Below are 16,087 nucleotides of genomic sequence, written 5' to 3'. Positions count from 1 at the left end.
AAGGCGTAGGGCCCTCCTAGGCCTAGGGTAAGGGGTAGTGTTACCATGGGGTGCGATGCCATTAAAAGGGACAGACACATGGAGTAAAGGCAATCAGAAAGATCCCCATGAATACCTGAGAAGACAGGATAAGCATGGATTAAAATTCAAATAAAAAATATTAATAGTGGATTCCTAAAATATAAGGTTGAGGGATTTTTACATGAAGACAGTTTTAGTTTCTCTTACAAACACCAGTGAATTTAACTTTTTTAAGTATGAACTGCCTATAAAATATTTTAAAATTTTAATCCAGGCAAAACAGAAGTCAGTGAGACTTTTCTACGTGGTTTCCTAGGGGTAACTGAAACATTTTGGATTCTGGGGCCCAGAAAATATTACGAGTAGTAAGAGAGATGGCTTGAGCCTATAGGGAAGTCACCATAACAGATCTGGGATAAGGAAATTACTATACTTGTGTCTCTCCTCTGCTCTCCCTTTTTGTTTCTATCATTAAAAGAACATTTTCTTGGTATTTTTAAATGCTCATTTCTACCTATATCACAAAAAATAAAATGTACAAAAATATTCCTTATATACTTCTAGAAAGCAAACACAAAGTCATCAGTCCTAAATAGTTGGTGTTCTCTAACAGTAGTTTAATTATAAATCAGCAGTCCTTTAAACTATTTAATAGCAATAGTATGCAAACTTATAGAATAAATCCACTTATCCCAAAGTTTAGAGTTTCATATAAGTATAAAGTGTTTTAAAATCTAAAATACATTAGAATCAGTCCAGACTTTAAAGCATACCCCATTTATAAAAGACTCTTCCTACTAAGAAAGATACTATGGAAACTCAACTCAAAAGCTAGACTTCCACAACAAATGTGACGAGAGATTCCCTGCCTAGGGCAACTGGAGGGGGGCTGGGGGTGGCCAGAGTTTGAGAAAACTAAGAGTGGGGAAATCCCTAAACAGAGCCTCTTGAGATGAATCTGCAAAAGCACCAATGGAAACATTTCACATGGATTCAATTACCAGGAAAATGTAAAAAGTAACTTCTTAATAACACCAGGCTCCCAGGATAGCTTGGAATTCAACAAAGAGAAGACCAAAAACATTTCAGAACTGGGAATGGGCATACCAGTAACAGAAAACTATGGTGCCTGTAATGACAGAGATGGGAATACATCTACAGGGCTCTCATATCAAACACACATGTTGTTTTTTCAGGGCTCTCATATCAAACACACATATTGTTACCTAAGATGGAGTTTTTCTAGCCCAGCATCTGCAAGGTCATCATTGGCCCTCTGATGAATGTCCCTCTGTGTTTCTATTTTGTGATCATCAGACAGACCATCAACTTTGTGAATAAAAACCTCAAAATTCATGTCTGGGTTAACTTTGTAGGCTTTAGAAACAGTAATGTGAAGTCTTGTTAAAGCCTCCATGTAGTCATCCTGTAAGTCAGAACAAAATATTTTTTAAAAAGAATCTTACAAAAGGCAAGTAATGAGTTAAGAAAGCCTCAAACCACCTCTTTCCCCAACCACAGAAAATATATTATCCTAAATTATTCATAAATATTCAAGCACTCAAACATACTAATAAGTAGTTCTTCAACTTAAGATAAAAAATTCAATTCCCAAATTAATGCCTGTAATTTTTAATACTGATAGTATAAAGGAAAAGGGATATGGACAATTCTTCCCAACATCTTTTAAAGTAATCCCAGCTCTGCCATTTATTAGGTGTGTGACTTAAAGCAAGTTGCTTCAACTCTGTGATCTCAGTTTATTCATCTGTAACACTGGAATTACAATACCAACCTCACAATGTTGTGATAATTAAATAAGATCGTGCATGTGAAAGCATCTATTATAGGGTCCATCACTCAGAACTCATTCCTAACTAATATTTAAGCTTATAGAAATCTAGCTTCCTAAGAATAGGGACATGTACCTTTCATCTGACTGCCTGCCACAGGTTAGGTCTTCAATAAATGCTTGTTGGACTAAATTCAATTTGGACAATTAAGGAAACTAATCACTCTAATATACACTGACTCAGTTCTCACAGTCCATCTTATACTATGGGCACTGACAGGATATTTTTGATGAGTTATAGCACTATAATAGTAGCTAATAATAATGTGTAACAAAATTTACCAGAAATCCAATGTTAACTGCTCATTAACTAGGACTCACAATGTAAACTACATCTCCTAACCAACTGATTCTTTCAAACTGCAATGACGTGCCTATTCCCAAAGCACCTCTGCAATTGCATATCACAGTGTTATGGAATCTACTGGCAAAGAAAAGAGCTATAAACAAATGACAAAGAAGATAAACAACTTTCTGTTGTTTCTACATCTTTTTGCCACCAGGGAAGAGAAGTAAACATCATTATTTCTAACTACCTGTGCATCAATGACATATATCAATGCTCCTGTTCCCCTGAAGATCATCTCGTAGTCAAAGGTTGGGTCAAAAAAGTCCATCTGCCCAGGAAAATCCCAAATCTGGAAATTCACAAAGGAGCTATTGGAAATGTCGTCTTTATAAATCTTGTTGGTACTTTCCAAAAAGAGGGTCTCATTGGGTGACATCTTATGGAACACCACCTGTTTGGAAAAACAAGACAATTTTATGGCTGTTCAACTTCAGAATTTAAATTTAAAACTCCATCCTGGATTAATATTAAAAAAAATTGATCTTGTAGCAAAAAAAACTTAAGGTAAAAACTAAATGTTAATAAATGCATTGGTGCTCATTACCTTTTTAATTATGACTAAAGAAAACACCAAACCAATTTCCATTCAATCTATTTTGAAGCTGAAACTTTTTTTTTTCCTATTTCCTCTGCACCATACTCAGCACTAGCAGTAGCACTCTGTGGCGCCTACATTGTTGTTGTTTTTTTGTTTTTTTGGTTTTTTTGGGGGGGGGGGCTGTTTTTTGGTTTTGTTTGCTTGCTTTTGTAGGGATCTATACTCACCACAATCTCCTTTAAAATTACAAAAGTTTTGTAGCTAAAATTTAAGAAGTTTCATTTATTCAAAAATTACTCCAATGCCTACCCCAGGCTCTGAGGAATAAAAAACATGAAACATACCAGATCCTGCCCTCACTGAATTTGCAGTCTTGTGGAAGAAATACAACAAAGGGAGTAATTATACTGAAAAGGGGGGGTGGGCTGCCAGAGCTGACAGGTGATAGGTAGCTCCCACGAGAAATGAAATGGTAAATGCAATTGTCAAGAATCACAGTATTCACAATCCATACAATCCTAATATAAAACTAATTTGCCTCGCTGTTACAGCCTAGAAGAGAAAAAACAGTTTACTTCCAAGGTTTTGTAACAAATGAGAAGAGCTAAAATCAGTTTGCTAAAAACCTACAGTAAGTACACCCAAGTCGCTGTAGAGGTAAGCAGCAAAGTAAATAAAACACAGTAATAAAATTAATTCAGAAGACTACATTTTAAAAACATCGCATCTACGAAATACCACAAAGACATTTGTTTTGGACAGACCTCTGCAACAAGCGGAAAGAGGGAAAGACTAGGTGTGTGCGACATTAGTTTAGAAGTTCGTTTTGTGTGTAATGAGGATGGAAAATGTCAACTCTGCCTCTATTTTCCCCTTTACCAAACAGTATCCAGTCCTCCATTCGTTCTCGACAAATCTAAAGTGAAAACAAATGGACTGATATCTGCAAAACATTTTCAAAGTTTCCAAAGATTTTTCTAAGTACACACCTACAGGGAGAATACCACGAGTAACTACACTCACCAGGTCACAAGTACTAAAGTAGATACAGTGGTAGTACCCAATTCCCAAAACTGTTACAGCCAAGACTCCTGCAGGCTAGTAACAAAGTATTTAAATGCCCAGTGCCTTAGTCACAACTCTTTTTGACGCTGCTCCTTAGGGCTCCGCTGGGAATCCCTGCAAACTCGGATCACCTGAAGTGAGATGAGGCAGGCGAGGGAATCCAACAAGTTCTCCAAGTGAGATCTGGAGAATACGTCTCGCCCCGTCAATGCCACAGGGGCTGTGTCCCAGTGGCGGAGGTCTAGGGCGGTGCCACCGCGCACCTGCCTCCCTCCAGTCAGTTTCGCCTTCGGCGACCCACTCGGCCTCAGCTGACTTGGGTGTGGACACAGAGGAGGGGGTCCCGCCGCGCCTCTGGCTCCGCGCTCGCTCGCAGAAGTGCAAGAGAAAGTGCGCTGGGACCCAGCGCTAGGCCAGCGCAGCCGCCGCCCTCCTCCGGGCCTCCACGCCTGCGGCCACCTGAGCCCCTGGAGGGGAGCGGAGGGCGGGCGGGAGGACCCGGCACGACTCCACTCACCTTCTGGATGGAGGACTTGCCGCTGCGCCGCAGCCCCATGAGCAGAATCCTCGGCTTGGAGCTGTCAGCGCCCCCCGGGCCACAGCCGCCGCCGGCCCCCGCCCCAACCCCGCCGCCCGCCGCCGCCGCCTCCTCTTCTTCCTCCTCCACGCCGTAGCCGAAGTCCTTTGGGAACGAATCCGCCGCGCCGTAACTACCGGCGAGGGGCGTCTCCTCCGCCCCGTACTGCAGGGACATGGTGCTGGACCGACGCCGCCCGCGCCCTGACAGGCCAGGCCAGGCCGCCGCCTCCCCAGGCCGCCGCCGCCGCTGCCGCCGCCGCTGCCACCGCCCCCGCCCCCGGCAGCCGCCGCCGTCCGGCCCGCCCCCCCGCACAGCCCGACTCTCATAGGCCCCGAGCTGGGATCCAACCCCTCATTGGCTGCCCGAGCCGCCACTCGGAAGCAGCAGGGTAGGTGGTGCCCGTCACGTGCCCGGAATCACCTGACTCCCAGCAGCAGAGGGGGGAGGAGGAGTCACGAGGAGGGCCGCCCGGCCGCGCCTCTCGCCGGGCTCTGTCTCTCTGCCCGGGGCCCAGCCCGCACGCACCTTGGTCCTGCCCTGCACGCACAGTGCTCCCCAGTTTTTCTACCTTCTTGCGAGCTCTCGAGAGCACCACAAGGGGAGATGCTCTGCTTTGGGGGAAGAACCGATGGTCCTCCTCCTCCAATTGTACTCGCCCAACCGATACTTATTGATGCCTGTGACGTCCTGAGTATCTAACAAGGGGCTTGAAACTGGAACCGACTTGGACCTGCCTGCCCTCACAACTGCTTGAAGATTTAAGAGATCGGACCTCTGCGTAAGTAGCCTCGGCACGAGATAGTGTGTGGGAATGCCTTAGGCACAGATGAAATGCGGGAGAATTGGCGTCTGAGTAGGTCTAGACGGATGGATGCAGTTGGGGTGAGCAGAAGTATGAAGGATGAGCCAGCTGGAAGGCAAAGCCTCAACCAAGGCAGTCATGGGTGGGTGTGATAGCTTCATTTAGCAAGTAGTAGGACCGTGGTAGGAAAGCAAATGCAACCAAGGTAGACTTTCTTTCTTCAGCAAATAGCTGGTAGTGAAAGCTGCTACCACTTCAAACTCAGCAGGACTCAATTTCCTGTCCTTCCCACATAGTCAAAACTTTACTTCTCCAGTAATTCCACCCCCGCCTCCCCCCCCCCACACACACACACATACCGTAGAACGCTGCTTCTCTGATCTTTTCGGATTAGAGACCCAAGGAAAGAATAACGGAAGCACACTAAAGCAAATGTTGGTTACCAAGAATGTTTGAGAAAAAATACAAGAATTGTTGCTTTTCAGTCTCTAGAAGGAAATTTAACAAAGTACAGCCATACACGTTTTTAAAAGGTTAGGGTGGTTTTCCAAGGAGACTTGATTATGAAGGCAGAGTACACTTCATGCACATCTAGGACTATATTCCAAAGGAGGAGAGCTCACTTTCTCAAAAGGCAGCCATTCCATTGGGGTAGAGTTTTGCTTAAAACTTTCTTATTCAAGTCAATAATCATACTCTGAAGCCTAAAATGGAACACAATATAATGTTTTCATAACAGCCCTTCAAATATTAAACTGCAGTCTTCATTAACCCACCAAAACAGTCTTCTCTGTTCCACACTAAACACACTAAAGTTCTCTCAACTATTCCTTCTATGGAACTGTTCCATAGAACTTTCTGTAATGATAGAAATGTTCTGAATTTCTGCTGTTCAGTATAGTAGCCACTGGCCACATGTGGATTGAGCACTAGACCCATTGCCAGTGTGACTAAGGAACTGAATTATTTTTATTTAATTTTAATTGCCACATGGAGCTAATAGCAACCATATTGAACAGCACAGCCTTATATTTTCAAATCCCCTTTCCCTATTGGCTGTTCTTCCTTTATATGCATTCAAGCTTCCAATGTCTGGCACTTACAGAGCAGTACTGACCCACACAGTATTCTTTCCCCTAATCCTTTGCAGACTGGATTTTTTTTAAGTATCTACAGAATATAAGTAGTTCACACTGGCCATCACTGGAACTATTTTGTTGGCAATCTTATTTCCTAAACTAGTATAACTACATTTCTAAGATTTGATAGTCAACTGTGGTTTGGGCCCAGCATTTGGGTACTCTAGATAACCATTTTAAAATTTGTTCCAATATTGTCTACCAACCAGCCCTTCCAATTTTGTGGCACTCACACATTTGGCATTATTACCTCCTGATCTGTAATTCTTTTGCAGTTTTGAAGGCACTTGTTACATTCATGATATTTAATTTGATCCTTACAATAACCTTGTGAGGTAGGCAAGATGTGAAATCTATATTTTATAGATAAATCAGCTGAAGTATAGCAGGACTGAAGAGATCCATTTTCTAATCCATTGAGTATATACACAGTCTTCATCCAAATCCTTGATAGAAATGTTGAAGAGGCTCTCCAGAAGCCAGGCTGACCCCAAATTCTGAAACATCACTGGATGGTACAGCAGTTAAAAGCAGGTCATTTCCACTTAAGGTGTGATTATCCAACCCATATGTTGCCATTCTGTCCAAAGGGATGGTACAAGACAGTGTCACTAATTTGTTGACATAAATAGTAATACTAAAAAAACAAGAGGGTTTGCTGCCAGGAAAAAAAAAAAAAAATGTGCTTGTCTATATCCACAAAGGGACTGCTGCCACATCAACTGCTTCAAGAAGCCAAGTCTTCCCTCTCTTGGGGTCATGTTTTATTATTCTTACAGTTTTTAGCACATCCTAACCTTGTAATTGTTTATGTACCTGTTTTATGAACTACTTCAAGTCATTCATTTTTATTACACCCAGCCCTTAGCTACTGCTGTCCACGTAGAAGGCACTCCAAAAAGAAGAGAAATCTATCCAAGTAAATATTCTTCCAGTAGTATCTGGCATTCTCCAAAAACAAACTTGTGACTAGAATAGAGACAAATCAGCCACATTGCTGTCAACACAACTGATTTAAATGCCCGTATAATTGGCCTGGTCAGTTTTCAGCAGGTGTCAGTATCTTTGCTAGTTAAACCAGCTTGCTTTGGATGTGTTTGGAATAAAGACAAGTTCTCTGACAATGGGGATGGAATACATGAAATAGGAACACTTCTTCAAAATGCCAGTCTATCAGTGAGGAAAATAAGTGATTAATACAACAAAACAAAAAGATTTAAGTCTTCCAAAAGAAAAGGAAAAAGACTAACAAACAAGAATATAGTGGTTTACCATTTACAAATCTTTCACATACATTCTCATTTGACCCTCACAACAACCCTGTGAGGTAGGCAGCACAGACATTCTTCTCAATTAACAGATGAGGAAAGTGAATCTAAGAGCAGTTAACTGATGTGCCCAAGGTTCTGTAGTTGGCAAATAGTTTGTAATATCAGTCTTTGGCCTAAAAATTCAGTGCCCAACCTCCCCTCATACTTGCCCTACCTACTTCACAGGGATAATGAAGATAAAATGAATTGAAAATTAGAAAAATACTTTGAGGGGAAAAACCACTATATAATTATACCCAACATTGCCCATGATATATGGCTCATTACTCTTCTCATTCCAGTTTGTGCATGAACCAGAATTTTATATTACTTCTGTGCTCAACTAAGCAACTAAGTAAGGCAGGGTAATAGTGTGATCCTGTTTAAAATTATATAAATTACAATCAGGGTAACTGCATTATTAATCAAATTGAAAAACAGACAGGCTAATGTGCAACTAGGACCCAATAAAGCACACAGCAAAACAAGGCAACATTATCAGATAGGGCATGATTGCATAGAAGGAAAACGTGGTGTCAGAGTTAAACTGGCACACACACGGTTATCTAAGGCAAAGTGGTGGCAAAGAGTTATTTGTTCTGCATTATATAAATAAGAGAAGATGATTCATGGGAACCCATGCAAAAGCATCTTGTCACACAGATCTCTCCAGCTGCCTAAAGAGAATATAAACTCTGTTATCTTCATTGTTGAGAATGATTCTATCTATTCTTATATCCTGAACTAAACCAAGGAATACCTCCATGCTAATCTTCCTTGGCTAAAATACAACTAGTACCATTATTCCTAATCAGACTAATAAATAGATATCTTTTAATGAATTAGATGGCTGTTTAATTTTTTTTTCAGGATTCACTTTGGATTCTTCTGCTTTAAGACCCAAAGCAAGTTATATTGAGTTTTTATTGGTGATTCTAAGTATATGTGTTTATAACAGTTGAAGTGTGAATTTAACATATTAAAAGAGTTTTATAGCATCTGTTCAGAAAAGATTATATACTATACAAACTATTCAAGTCATACAAAACCATTTTTTCAGTGTCTTTTCAACTGAGAAGAATCCTATTCAGCACGCTTCTCCTCCTGAGGTGGTTCATACTGAGCAAGCTATGGGGTAAAGACAGAGGAGTTTAGGTGAATTTTATTCTAAATTGGGTAAAAAGTTAATAAAACAAAATGAGTTTATTATATTCAATTTAGCTTCTGAATCAGTAATAAGTTTATAGAAACTATGCTTTCTAAAACAGTAATTTAATATAATCAAACCTAATGAAAGCCCTTTTCAAACATTTAATGTTACTGAGAAACTACAATTTCAGTTCATGACTGAACTGTTCAAGTACTTGTTATACAATAATCTAAGTCTTCATAAAGATACTATGCCTTATAATAAGGAACTTTCTTCCACTCCACCAAAAGTTTACTGAAATTTCCCCTAAAAAGTAGAGGAAGCCAGTGTGGTCATGCATGCCTGTAATCCCAGTAATCCGGGAGGCTAAGACAGGAGGATCTCTATTTCAAGACCAGTCTCAGCAACTAAGCCAGTCCCTGTCCAAAAACAAAAAAAGGCTAGGGATGTGGCTCAGTGGTAAAGCACCTCTGGGTTCAAAAAAAAAAAAAAAAAGTAGAGGGGAAAGATTTATGTAATGAGTATTAACATGGCTAGTCTATGTCTTTGACTTACAAAAAAAAAAAAAAAAGTAACTAATGTCTTTGACTTAAAAGGTGCCAGAGTTTACTAGCACTTGCCTAGTGTGGAATCTTAGATAGTTTTTTAAATATATTTTCTTTAATATATTAAGTTGTGCTTCCTTAACCTGGTTAAGTTTTGTACTCTTCCAATTAGGTGTCATACTTGAAAAGTTTGTTAACTTCACTGTGCTTTAAATTCTCACCTATAAAATGGCCTGAGTACCTGTTTTATTTATCTCAGAGTTATTGAGATCATAAAACACATTATGAGAAATACCTAGAGTAACATAAAATGTACTATGTGATTCAGAATGCAGTAAAATCTCAAAGGCTTAGTTGATGATTTGAAGTTTTTGCAAGTTCTTGTGGGAGTTGGAACAAAGAAAAAAATATAAGCCTAGATAAAATTAAGTGCAATTTACTTCTGTAAATTTGTTAACACAGGGGCTACCAAATGACAGTGCAGATTATGCACTGCACAACTCTAGGAAGTACCATTTACAAGCAGTGCCCCTAAACTGACCTAAGAATTTTAGAATTATCCATTTGCTTAAAAGCAGCCATAACCAATGTTTCTATCTTTCTGTTGATGCAGGTTCCCAAGAACCTCTTCTTGACCACTTTGCTTATTCTATGTACAGTCTGTCTTGTGACTTTTCTAGATGGGCATTAGTTTGCCTTGCATTTGATTCACATTAATATTCACCCTCCTCCTTCCCCAGTTGTGCATTTTAGTGAGGTTATGATCATATAATCACTAGAGGAAAATGTATTTTTAACATGAATTCCTTAAAAATTTACCTTTGCTTTCAGTTTTTTATTTTCTTCTACAGTAGCTTCATATTTTTCTTTCATTTCTGCCAGTTCTAAGCGGAGCAACTCTATTTCTGGATTTTCTGGGGTAGCAGCTCCTAAGTGATGCTTTAAAAAACTAATATCAATGTTAAGAACTTTACTTCTGGGGCTGGGGATGTGGCTCAAGTGGTAGCGTGCTCGCCTGGCATGCGTGCGATCCGGGTTCGATCCTCAGCACCACATACCAACAAAGATGTTGTGTCCGCCGAGAACTAAAAAATAAATATTAAAAAAAAAAAAAATTCTCTCTCTATCTCTCCCCTCTCTCACTCTCTCTTTAAAAAAAAAAAAAAAAAAAAAAAAAAAAGAACTTCTTAAAGCTGAATGGAATTAATGAACTAGCCCAGAATAGAATCAATATCCAAGACCATAATCAACCACCCACCAATATTTACCCAGATATCACTGTCAACAAACAGAATGGAGGGCTGGGGTTGTGGCTCAGCAGTAGAGCGCTCACCTAGCACGTGCAAGGCCTTGGGTTCAACCCTCAGCACCACATAAAAACAAGTAAATAAAATAAAGATATTGTGTCCAACTATAACTAAAAAATAAATATTAAAAAAAACAAAAAGGAAAATAACCTTTTCAATAAGCAAAAGTATTTTAAAGGTTATTATGTATATGAAAAAATAAGAATTTCAATAATAAGGCCTTTTTCTGACTTCAAAGATGAAAAGGATACTCCAAAGCACTATTAGGTTTCTCTGGTTCTTCATATAAGGCTACCAACACTGCAAATCAAAAAGCAGAAAGAGCAACAATTAAAGTCTTAAATTTGAATGGCAGAAATTATATTCCATATCTCAGTAAATACTAAGTGCCAAGCATACTGCTAAGACTGTCCACACAATGGTGAACAAAGTCCCTGCTCCCAACTAATTTACAGTTCAATGCTAAAGTAAGGAATTAGACAAGAAAGAGTATCAAGCAGCAATGCTAAATAGTACATTTGGGAGCACACTGAAAGAATTGGGCATCAAACAAAGAAGGAATCCTAAGGGAAGGATAGACCTAAAACTGACATATCAAGTACAGCTGGATGGAGTTATGGGTAATGTGGCTGGAAAGGTGGTCAGGGGCCAGACTACAGAGGGTCATGTAAATTTTGTTGGCCTTTAGTTACAGGATCCACTTCAGTGGAAGACTGACTGAAGTGGGTCAAGGATAATGGCAGGAAGAACAACAGTTAAGAGGTAGATGTAGTAATCCAATTAAACGCAGTGACCTGCACTAGATAGAAAAAATTATGGGAAAAAAATAAATGTAAGAAAACTTTAGGAAAGAGTAAGGCTGTGGTAATTACTTGAAGAAGCTTTCATTTCAAAATGTTCAAGAATGAAGCTCAAATCAGCATTAAAATATATACTACAGTAGATTTTTGCTTTCATCGAATTTTTAGGTTTGAGCATTTAATTTAAAGAAAAAGGTAATAAACAGGAATTAGAGTACTGTAGAAGACAATGAAAGGAGATAACTCATGTGAGGATTATGTTGATCATCTTGTATTGAATGAGTACCTCCTGGAATTTTGTATTCAGATAAAAAAAAATCTCTCTAAACCAGTGGTTAACTATTTGTGCATAGAACCCTTTGAAAAATTCAATGAAAGCAAAAAACGTAACTCCATACAAAAAGAAAAATATACATATATAAACTCTAAGTTAATAAGTCCTGTTCTAAACTAATTTGTATGTGTTTTAATTTTTACAGCTTTATTAATTTAAAATAACAGTATGAAAAATTCAAACGTGCAACTACTTTTAACAACGCTGAAATACACTGTATTTTTTGGGAAGTTGGTATATTTACACTACTGTTCTCTCAGCTTCTCCTCTCTCCTTTCATTGTCTTCTACAGTACTCTAATTCCTGTTTATTACCTTTTTCTTTAAATTAAATGCTCAAACCTAATTCTTCTTCCATTCATTTCTACTGATCTCTGTTGAATTCCTAACTTTACAAGACATGAATATTAGTGCTCCTATCCTTCCCCATTTCTTCTCCCACTCCATTTCTTTCAGTTTCTAAATTTCCGTCAGTGATATTTACAAGGTTGATAAATGCAAAACATAATGTAAATGCTAAGTTTTCTGAGTTTTTCTATGAATTAATACACATCCTTCTATTTGGACAAGTCTATATCAAATCATGTTCCCCTTTTGCCTTAACCAGGATTTTTTTTAAATATATATATTTTTAGATGTTGATGGACCTTTATTTTACTCATTTATTTTTATGTGGTGCCGAGAATCAAACCCATGCCTCACACATGCTAGGCAAGTGCTCTACCACTGAGCCACAACCCCAGCCCCTTAACCAGGATTTTTTAGAGGTTAATATAGTGCTCAAAACATCTAAAATGCCACCGCTTCTAAATGATTTTCTTATAGTGTTTTAATGTCATAAGCAATTTCAAATCCTCTTGGAAATAGTGGGATAAAAAATATAAATTTGAGGGGCTGGGTATATAGCCCAGTCAGTAAAATGCTTGCCTCGCATGCACAAGGCACTGAGTTCAATCCCCAGTATTACCTCAAAAATAAATAGATAAATGTATGTGTGTGAAATATCTGTTTAAAGATGAAAATAAATTTGTACATAAATCTTGTCAATAGATACTATGTTTTCTGATGTTTATTTAGAAGACTGGCTATCTAAGGAGATTGAAGGGTTACATTTCTATGGGTGTGAACAGGGGTAAGAAGCCTCCAGGGATCTCTCTCATGAAGGAAAATCCTTGTATAGTCACAAGGCTGTGCATCTTCTCTCTGGTCAGTCATCTTCTACAACTGTCACTTTTCTGCCTTTTACCATCTGTCTTTCACTCTCTTTAGCCACCATGTACAGTTTCAGTATTCTTTATCCAAATGATATTTTCAGATTTTGGAATATTTTCATATACATAATAAGATATTTGGGGAGTAGGACCCAAGAGTAAACACAAAATTCATTTATACTTCATGCACACCTCATATACATAGCCTGAAGGTATGTATATACATGTCACATGCAGTCAGGAGTGGAATTTTCCACTTGCAGCATCAAGTCAGTGCTCAAAATTTTTCAAATCTTGTAGCATTTTGAATTTTAGATATTCTGATTAGAGATGCTCAACCTGTATTTCCTGGAACTCTTGACAACATACTTAGCTCATTCAGATCTCTGCTCAAAAGTTACTTCATAAAAAAGGCCTTTCCCCCATTACCTTGTGTAAAATGGCACACAAATCCTACCCATCACCTTTTTATCGTCTAACATTGGTATCAGTTTTAAATTATAACACTACCACTAGCTGACACTCTGTATTTCTTGATTATCTGTCTCCCCAACCAGGATGCAAGCTCATGAGGGCAAGAACTCTTTCTTTTCCATTGCTAGCCCCACTGTCTAGAATAGACACCTATTAATTGCTTAGATGAAAAAAGGGACTGTATGGGGTTTTCTAAGGAATGAAATTCCAAGCATCTATGATACTTGGGGAGACAACATAGCACAGCATTTTCAGAGTATCTCCTTATTATTTGCAAAGATGGAGGGGAAACTACTAACTGAACCTAGACAAGAAGCAATTCAAAATCGTCAACATATCCATGCATGGGAATGAAAAGGCCTGCTTTCTGCTAGACCCAGGATTTCTCCCAGAATTTTCCCCTAACCTTTATTTCTGCACAAAATGCAGATATTATTATCCAGTCATTTCTCATTCTCTTATGGATCCATGTCTGCACCCCTGCCAGGATTCCATCATCTTTGAAAATCCCAGTCAATGCATAGAGCAGTATATAACAGGCATTCAAATTACAGCTGAGCTAATTAAGTAAGCAGTACTTCACTATCTCTTGGAATCCTCCTGTTTCAAGCACCTTCCTTGTCTACTTAAATCTTGAATCCAGGAAGAAAGAGATGTAACAGTGTAACAGTAAACTTCCATTTTTAAAAGCGTAAACAATATAACTATTTATGAAGCGTCCTCAAGTTCTTTAAACTGCAATTCTACTTTATACACAAAATAGGAATTGCTATAGACTAAGAAATAGGGAATTGAAAAGCCACAGCCAAATTGTCTATGAATCACTTACTTCGGGATAAGCCTCACTCAACTACTTTATAGCCCACTTTCAAATCTGCTAAGTTCTCAAGTTGCTCTTTTTTCGAGGGAAAATATTTCTTAAGATTCTGAGGACTCTGCAAACTCGGTAAAGCGGAAGGAATTGGGACCTCAAGGTCTTCAATAAACATATTCACTGCGGCTGCTCGAGGCAAAGCAACGGAAGTTGGAGAGACTTTACAACAGCTGCAAGAGTTTCACTCCCCGCGCTGAGAGCGATAGCGTGAACTAGGCTACCCCACCAGGCAGCGTCTGGCAGCCAGAGCGAGCCGGTCCCCGCTCATTCCCAAGCACTCTTCTCTGGACCCTAGACGGGCCCCACCTGTTCCTCCTCCTTCCCCACGCCGTGGCCCTTCAGGGGCACCGCGCCGAGGGCACGTGAAACCCTCTCCTAGCCATGCTTACCTTTGGTCAGCGTGTCCAGCACCCCCGACTTCTCCAAGTACCTCCGGAACTGCTCGCGCTTCGAGTCGGCGGCCTGAGGAGACACCGCGGGTCAGTGACCGGAGCCCGGGGGCCAGAGCAGGAAGAAGGCGCTTAGAGTCTGGCAGCCCCACCTCCGCCTCGCTGCCTCAGGCCCCCGAAACCTGCACGCGCCCCCATCTCCCACCCGGAGCCGACCAGCGGCTGGCTACCGCCCGCACTCCCCCAGCCACGCCGCGCCCCCCTCACTTTGTAATGGGCCATAGTGACAGCGGCCGCGGCGTAGCTGGCGCCGGAGACCGTGGCTGGCGGGCTTGGAGGAGCACTGCTCATGCGCGGAGGGGCGCGCGCGCTTGCGCGCTTGCGAACCACGGGCCGGCATCGCCGGGGTGTGGCCTGTTTTCATGGCGACCAGGACGCTCAGCATCCCCAGGCGCCAGCAGAACTGAGGGAGACTGCGTACGCCCGCCCCTCTGGCTGTCGGAGTAGCGCCTTTTCTTCCTCTTCCGGTCCTCAGGGCGGTTCGGTTGCTTAGCGAAGAGGCGAGGGTTTGGCAACTCGGAGTAAGCGTCCAGGTGGAGCCCGGAGTGGGCGTGGTGCCCGGGGGCGGGGCCTTCGGGGTCCTGGAGCTTAACACCCTGGTAGGAGGATAGATCGCCCTACTTGTAGTGGGCGCGCCCTTCGAACCCAGGTCTTCGATGCTGTGGTGACCTGTGTGTGTTGGATTTTTTGGCTCTCATCTGGAAAAAGTACGCACGACCAAAGCAGGACGACTCTTGGATTTCCAATGGCTTGAGAATAATATTTTGAGTCGTATGTTTTGGCTCCAGTTTTTCATTTGGAGTCTCCTTGTTTTGTGGCTGACTTGAAGTAGCCCTCTGGAGGATCAGCACTAATGTGCTAATAAAACCTTTTGAGCGCTTAGTGTGCGCGAGGTACAGTGCGTTTTAAACATAGTTCTTTTTTCTTTCTTCCCTTCTTTTTTTTTTTAATTTTAATTCACACAACATCTTTGTAGGTAAGTATGGTAGTAAAATGACATGACTAGGTTACATGACCAGTGAATAGGAGAGCCAGGAAAGACTCCAATCCAGAATGTGAATCACGATGCTATGAACTGGTGAGAGAAAGTCTTGCATCTTTTTCAATATTTTATTTACTAGGTAGTAATATTATGGTTATATTCAACACACATCAGTTTGCAGTTTATAAAGAAACTAAGTTATTAAGTCCCAGGGCAAACAACATTAACCTAGTATCCAAAATAAAGGATTAGAAACTAAAAGGAGTAATTACATAGATCAAGAACAATTTTCTAAGGCTGTGAGAA

At 40.5% G+C, this 16,087-nt stretch overlaps 2 protein-coding genes and 1 long non-coding RNA gene across 6 annotated transcripts in view; 1 reads left to right on the top strand and 2 right to left on the bottom strand.

Annotated features, from left to right (window-relative positions):
- Positions 1 to 4,678, bottom strand: part of RRAGC (Ras related GTP binding C) — a 42,212-nt gene extending 37,534 nt beyond the window's left edge. For all 4 annotated transcript variants that reach the window (XM_081307533.1, XM_081307531.1, XM_081307534.1 and 1 more), the window contains exons 1-3: positions 4,343 to 4,678; positions 2,410 to 2,613; positions 1,248 to 1,447 (exon numbers count right to left, since the gene is read on the bottom strand). In XM_081307533.1, coding sequence (XP_081163659.1) covers positions 1,248 to 1,447; positions 2,410 to 2,613; positions 4,343 to 4,579 — 641 coding nt within the window. In that variant the 5' untranslated portion in view covers positions 4,580 to 4,678. The remainder of the gene's footprint in view (positions 1 to 1,247; positions 1,448 to 2,409; positions 2,614 to 4,342) is intronic.
- Positions 4,679 to 4,821: 143 nt separating this feature from the next.
- Positions 4,822 to 8,450, top strand: LOC308657165. Its single transcript, XR_014023860.1, has 2 exons — positions 4,822 to 5,183; positions 7,208 to 8,450. It is a non-coding gene; the product is annotated as an uncharacterized lncRNA (long non-coding RNA).
- MYCBP (MYC binding protein) lies at positions 7,593 to 15,105 on the bottom strand. The gene is made up of 5 exons (XM_081308643.1): positions 15,007 to 15,105; positions 14,740 to 14,812; positions 10,910 to 10,958; positions 10,171 to 10,300; positions 7,593 to 8,784 (listed from the first exon to the last, which is right to left on the bottom strand). The coding sequence occupies exons 1-5, from the start codon at positions 15,088 to 15,090 to the stop codon at positions 8,740 to 8,742; spliced, it is 381 nt and encodes a 126-aa protein (XP_081164769.1). The 5' UTR covers positions 15,091 to 15,105; the 3' UTR covers positions 7,593 to 8,739.
- Positions 15,106 to 16,087: the final 982 nt, after the last annotated feature.

The sequence above is a fragment of the Spermophilus citellus genome (genome assembly GCF_964194105.1).
Source record: "Spermophilus citellus genome assembly, chromosome: 9".
Classification (NCBI taxonomy): domain Eukaryota; kingdom Metazoa; phylum Chordata; class Mammalia; order Rodentia; family Sciuridae; genus Spermophilus; species Spermophilus citellus.
This window is presented reverse-complemented; position numbering and strand designations above follow the sequence as displayed.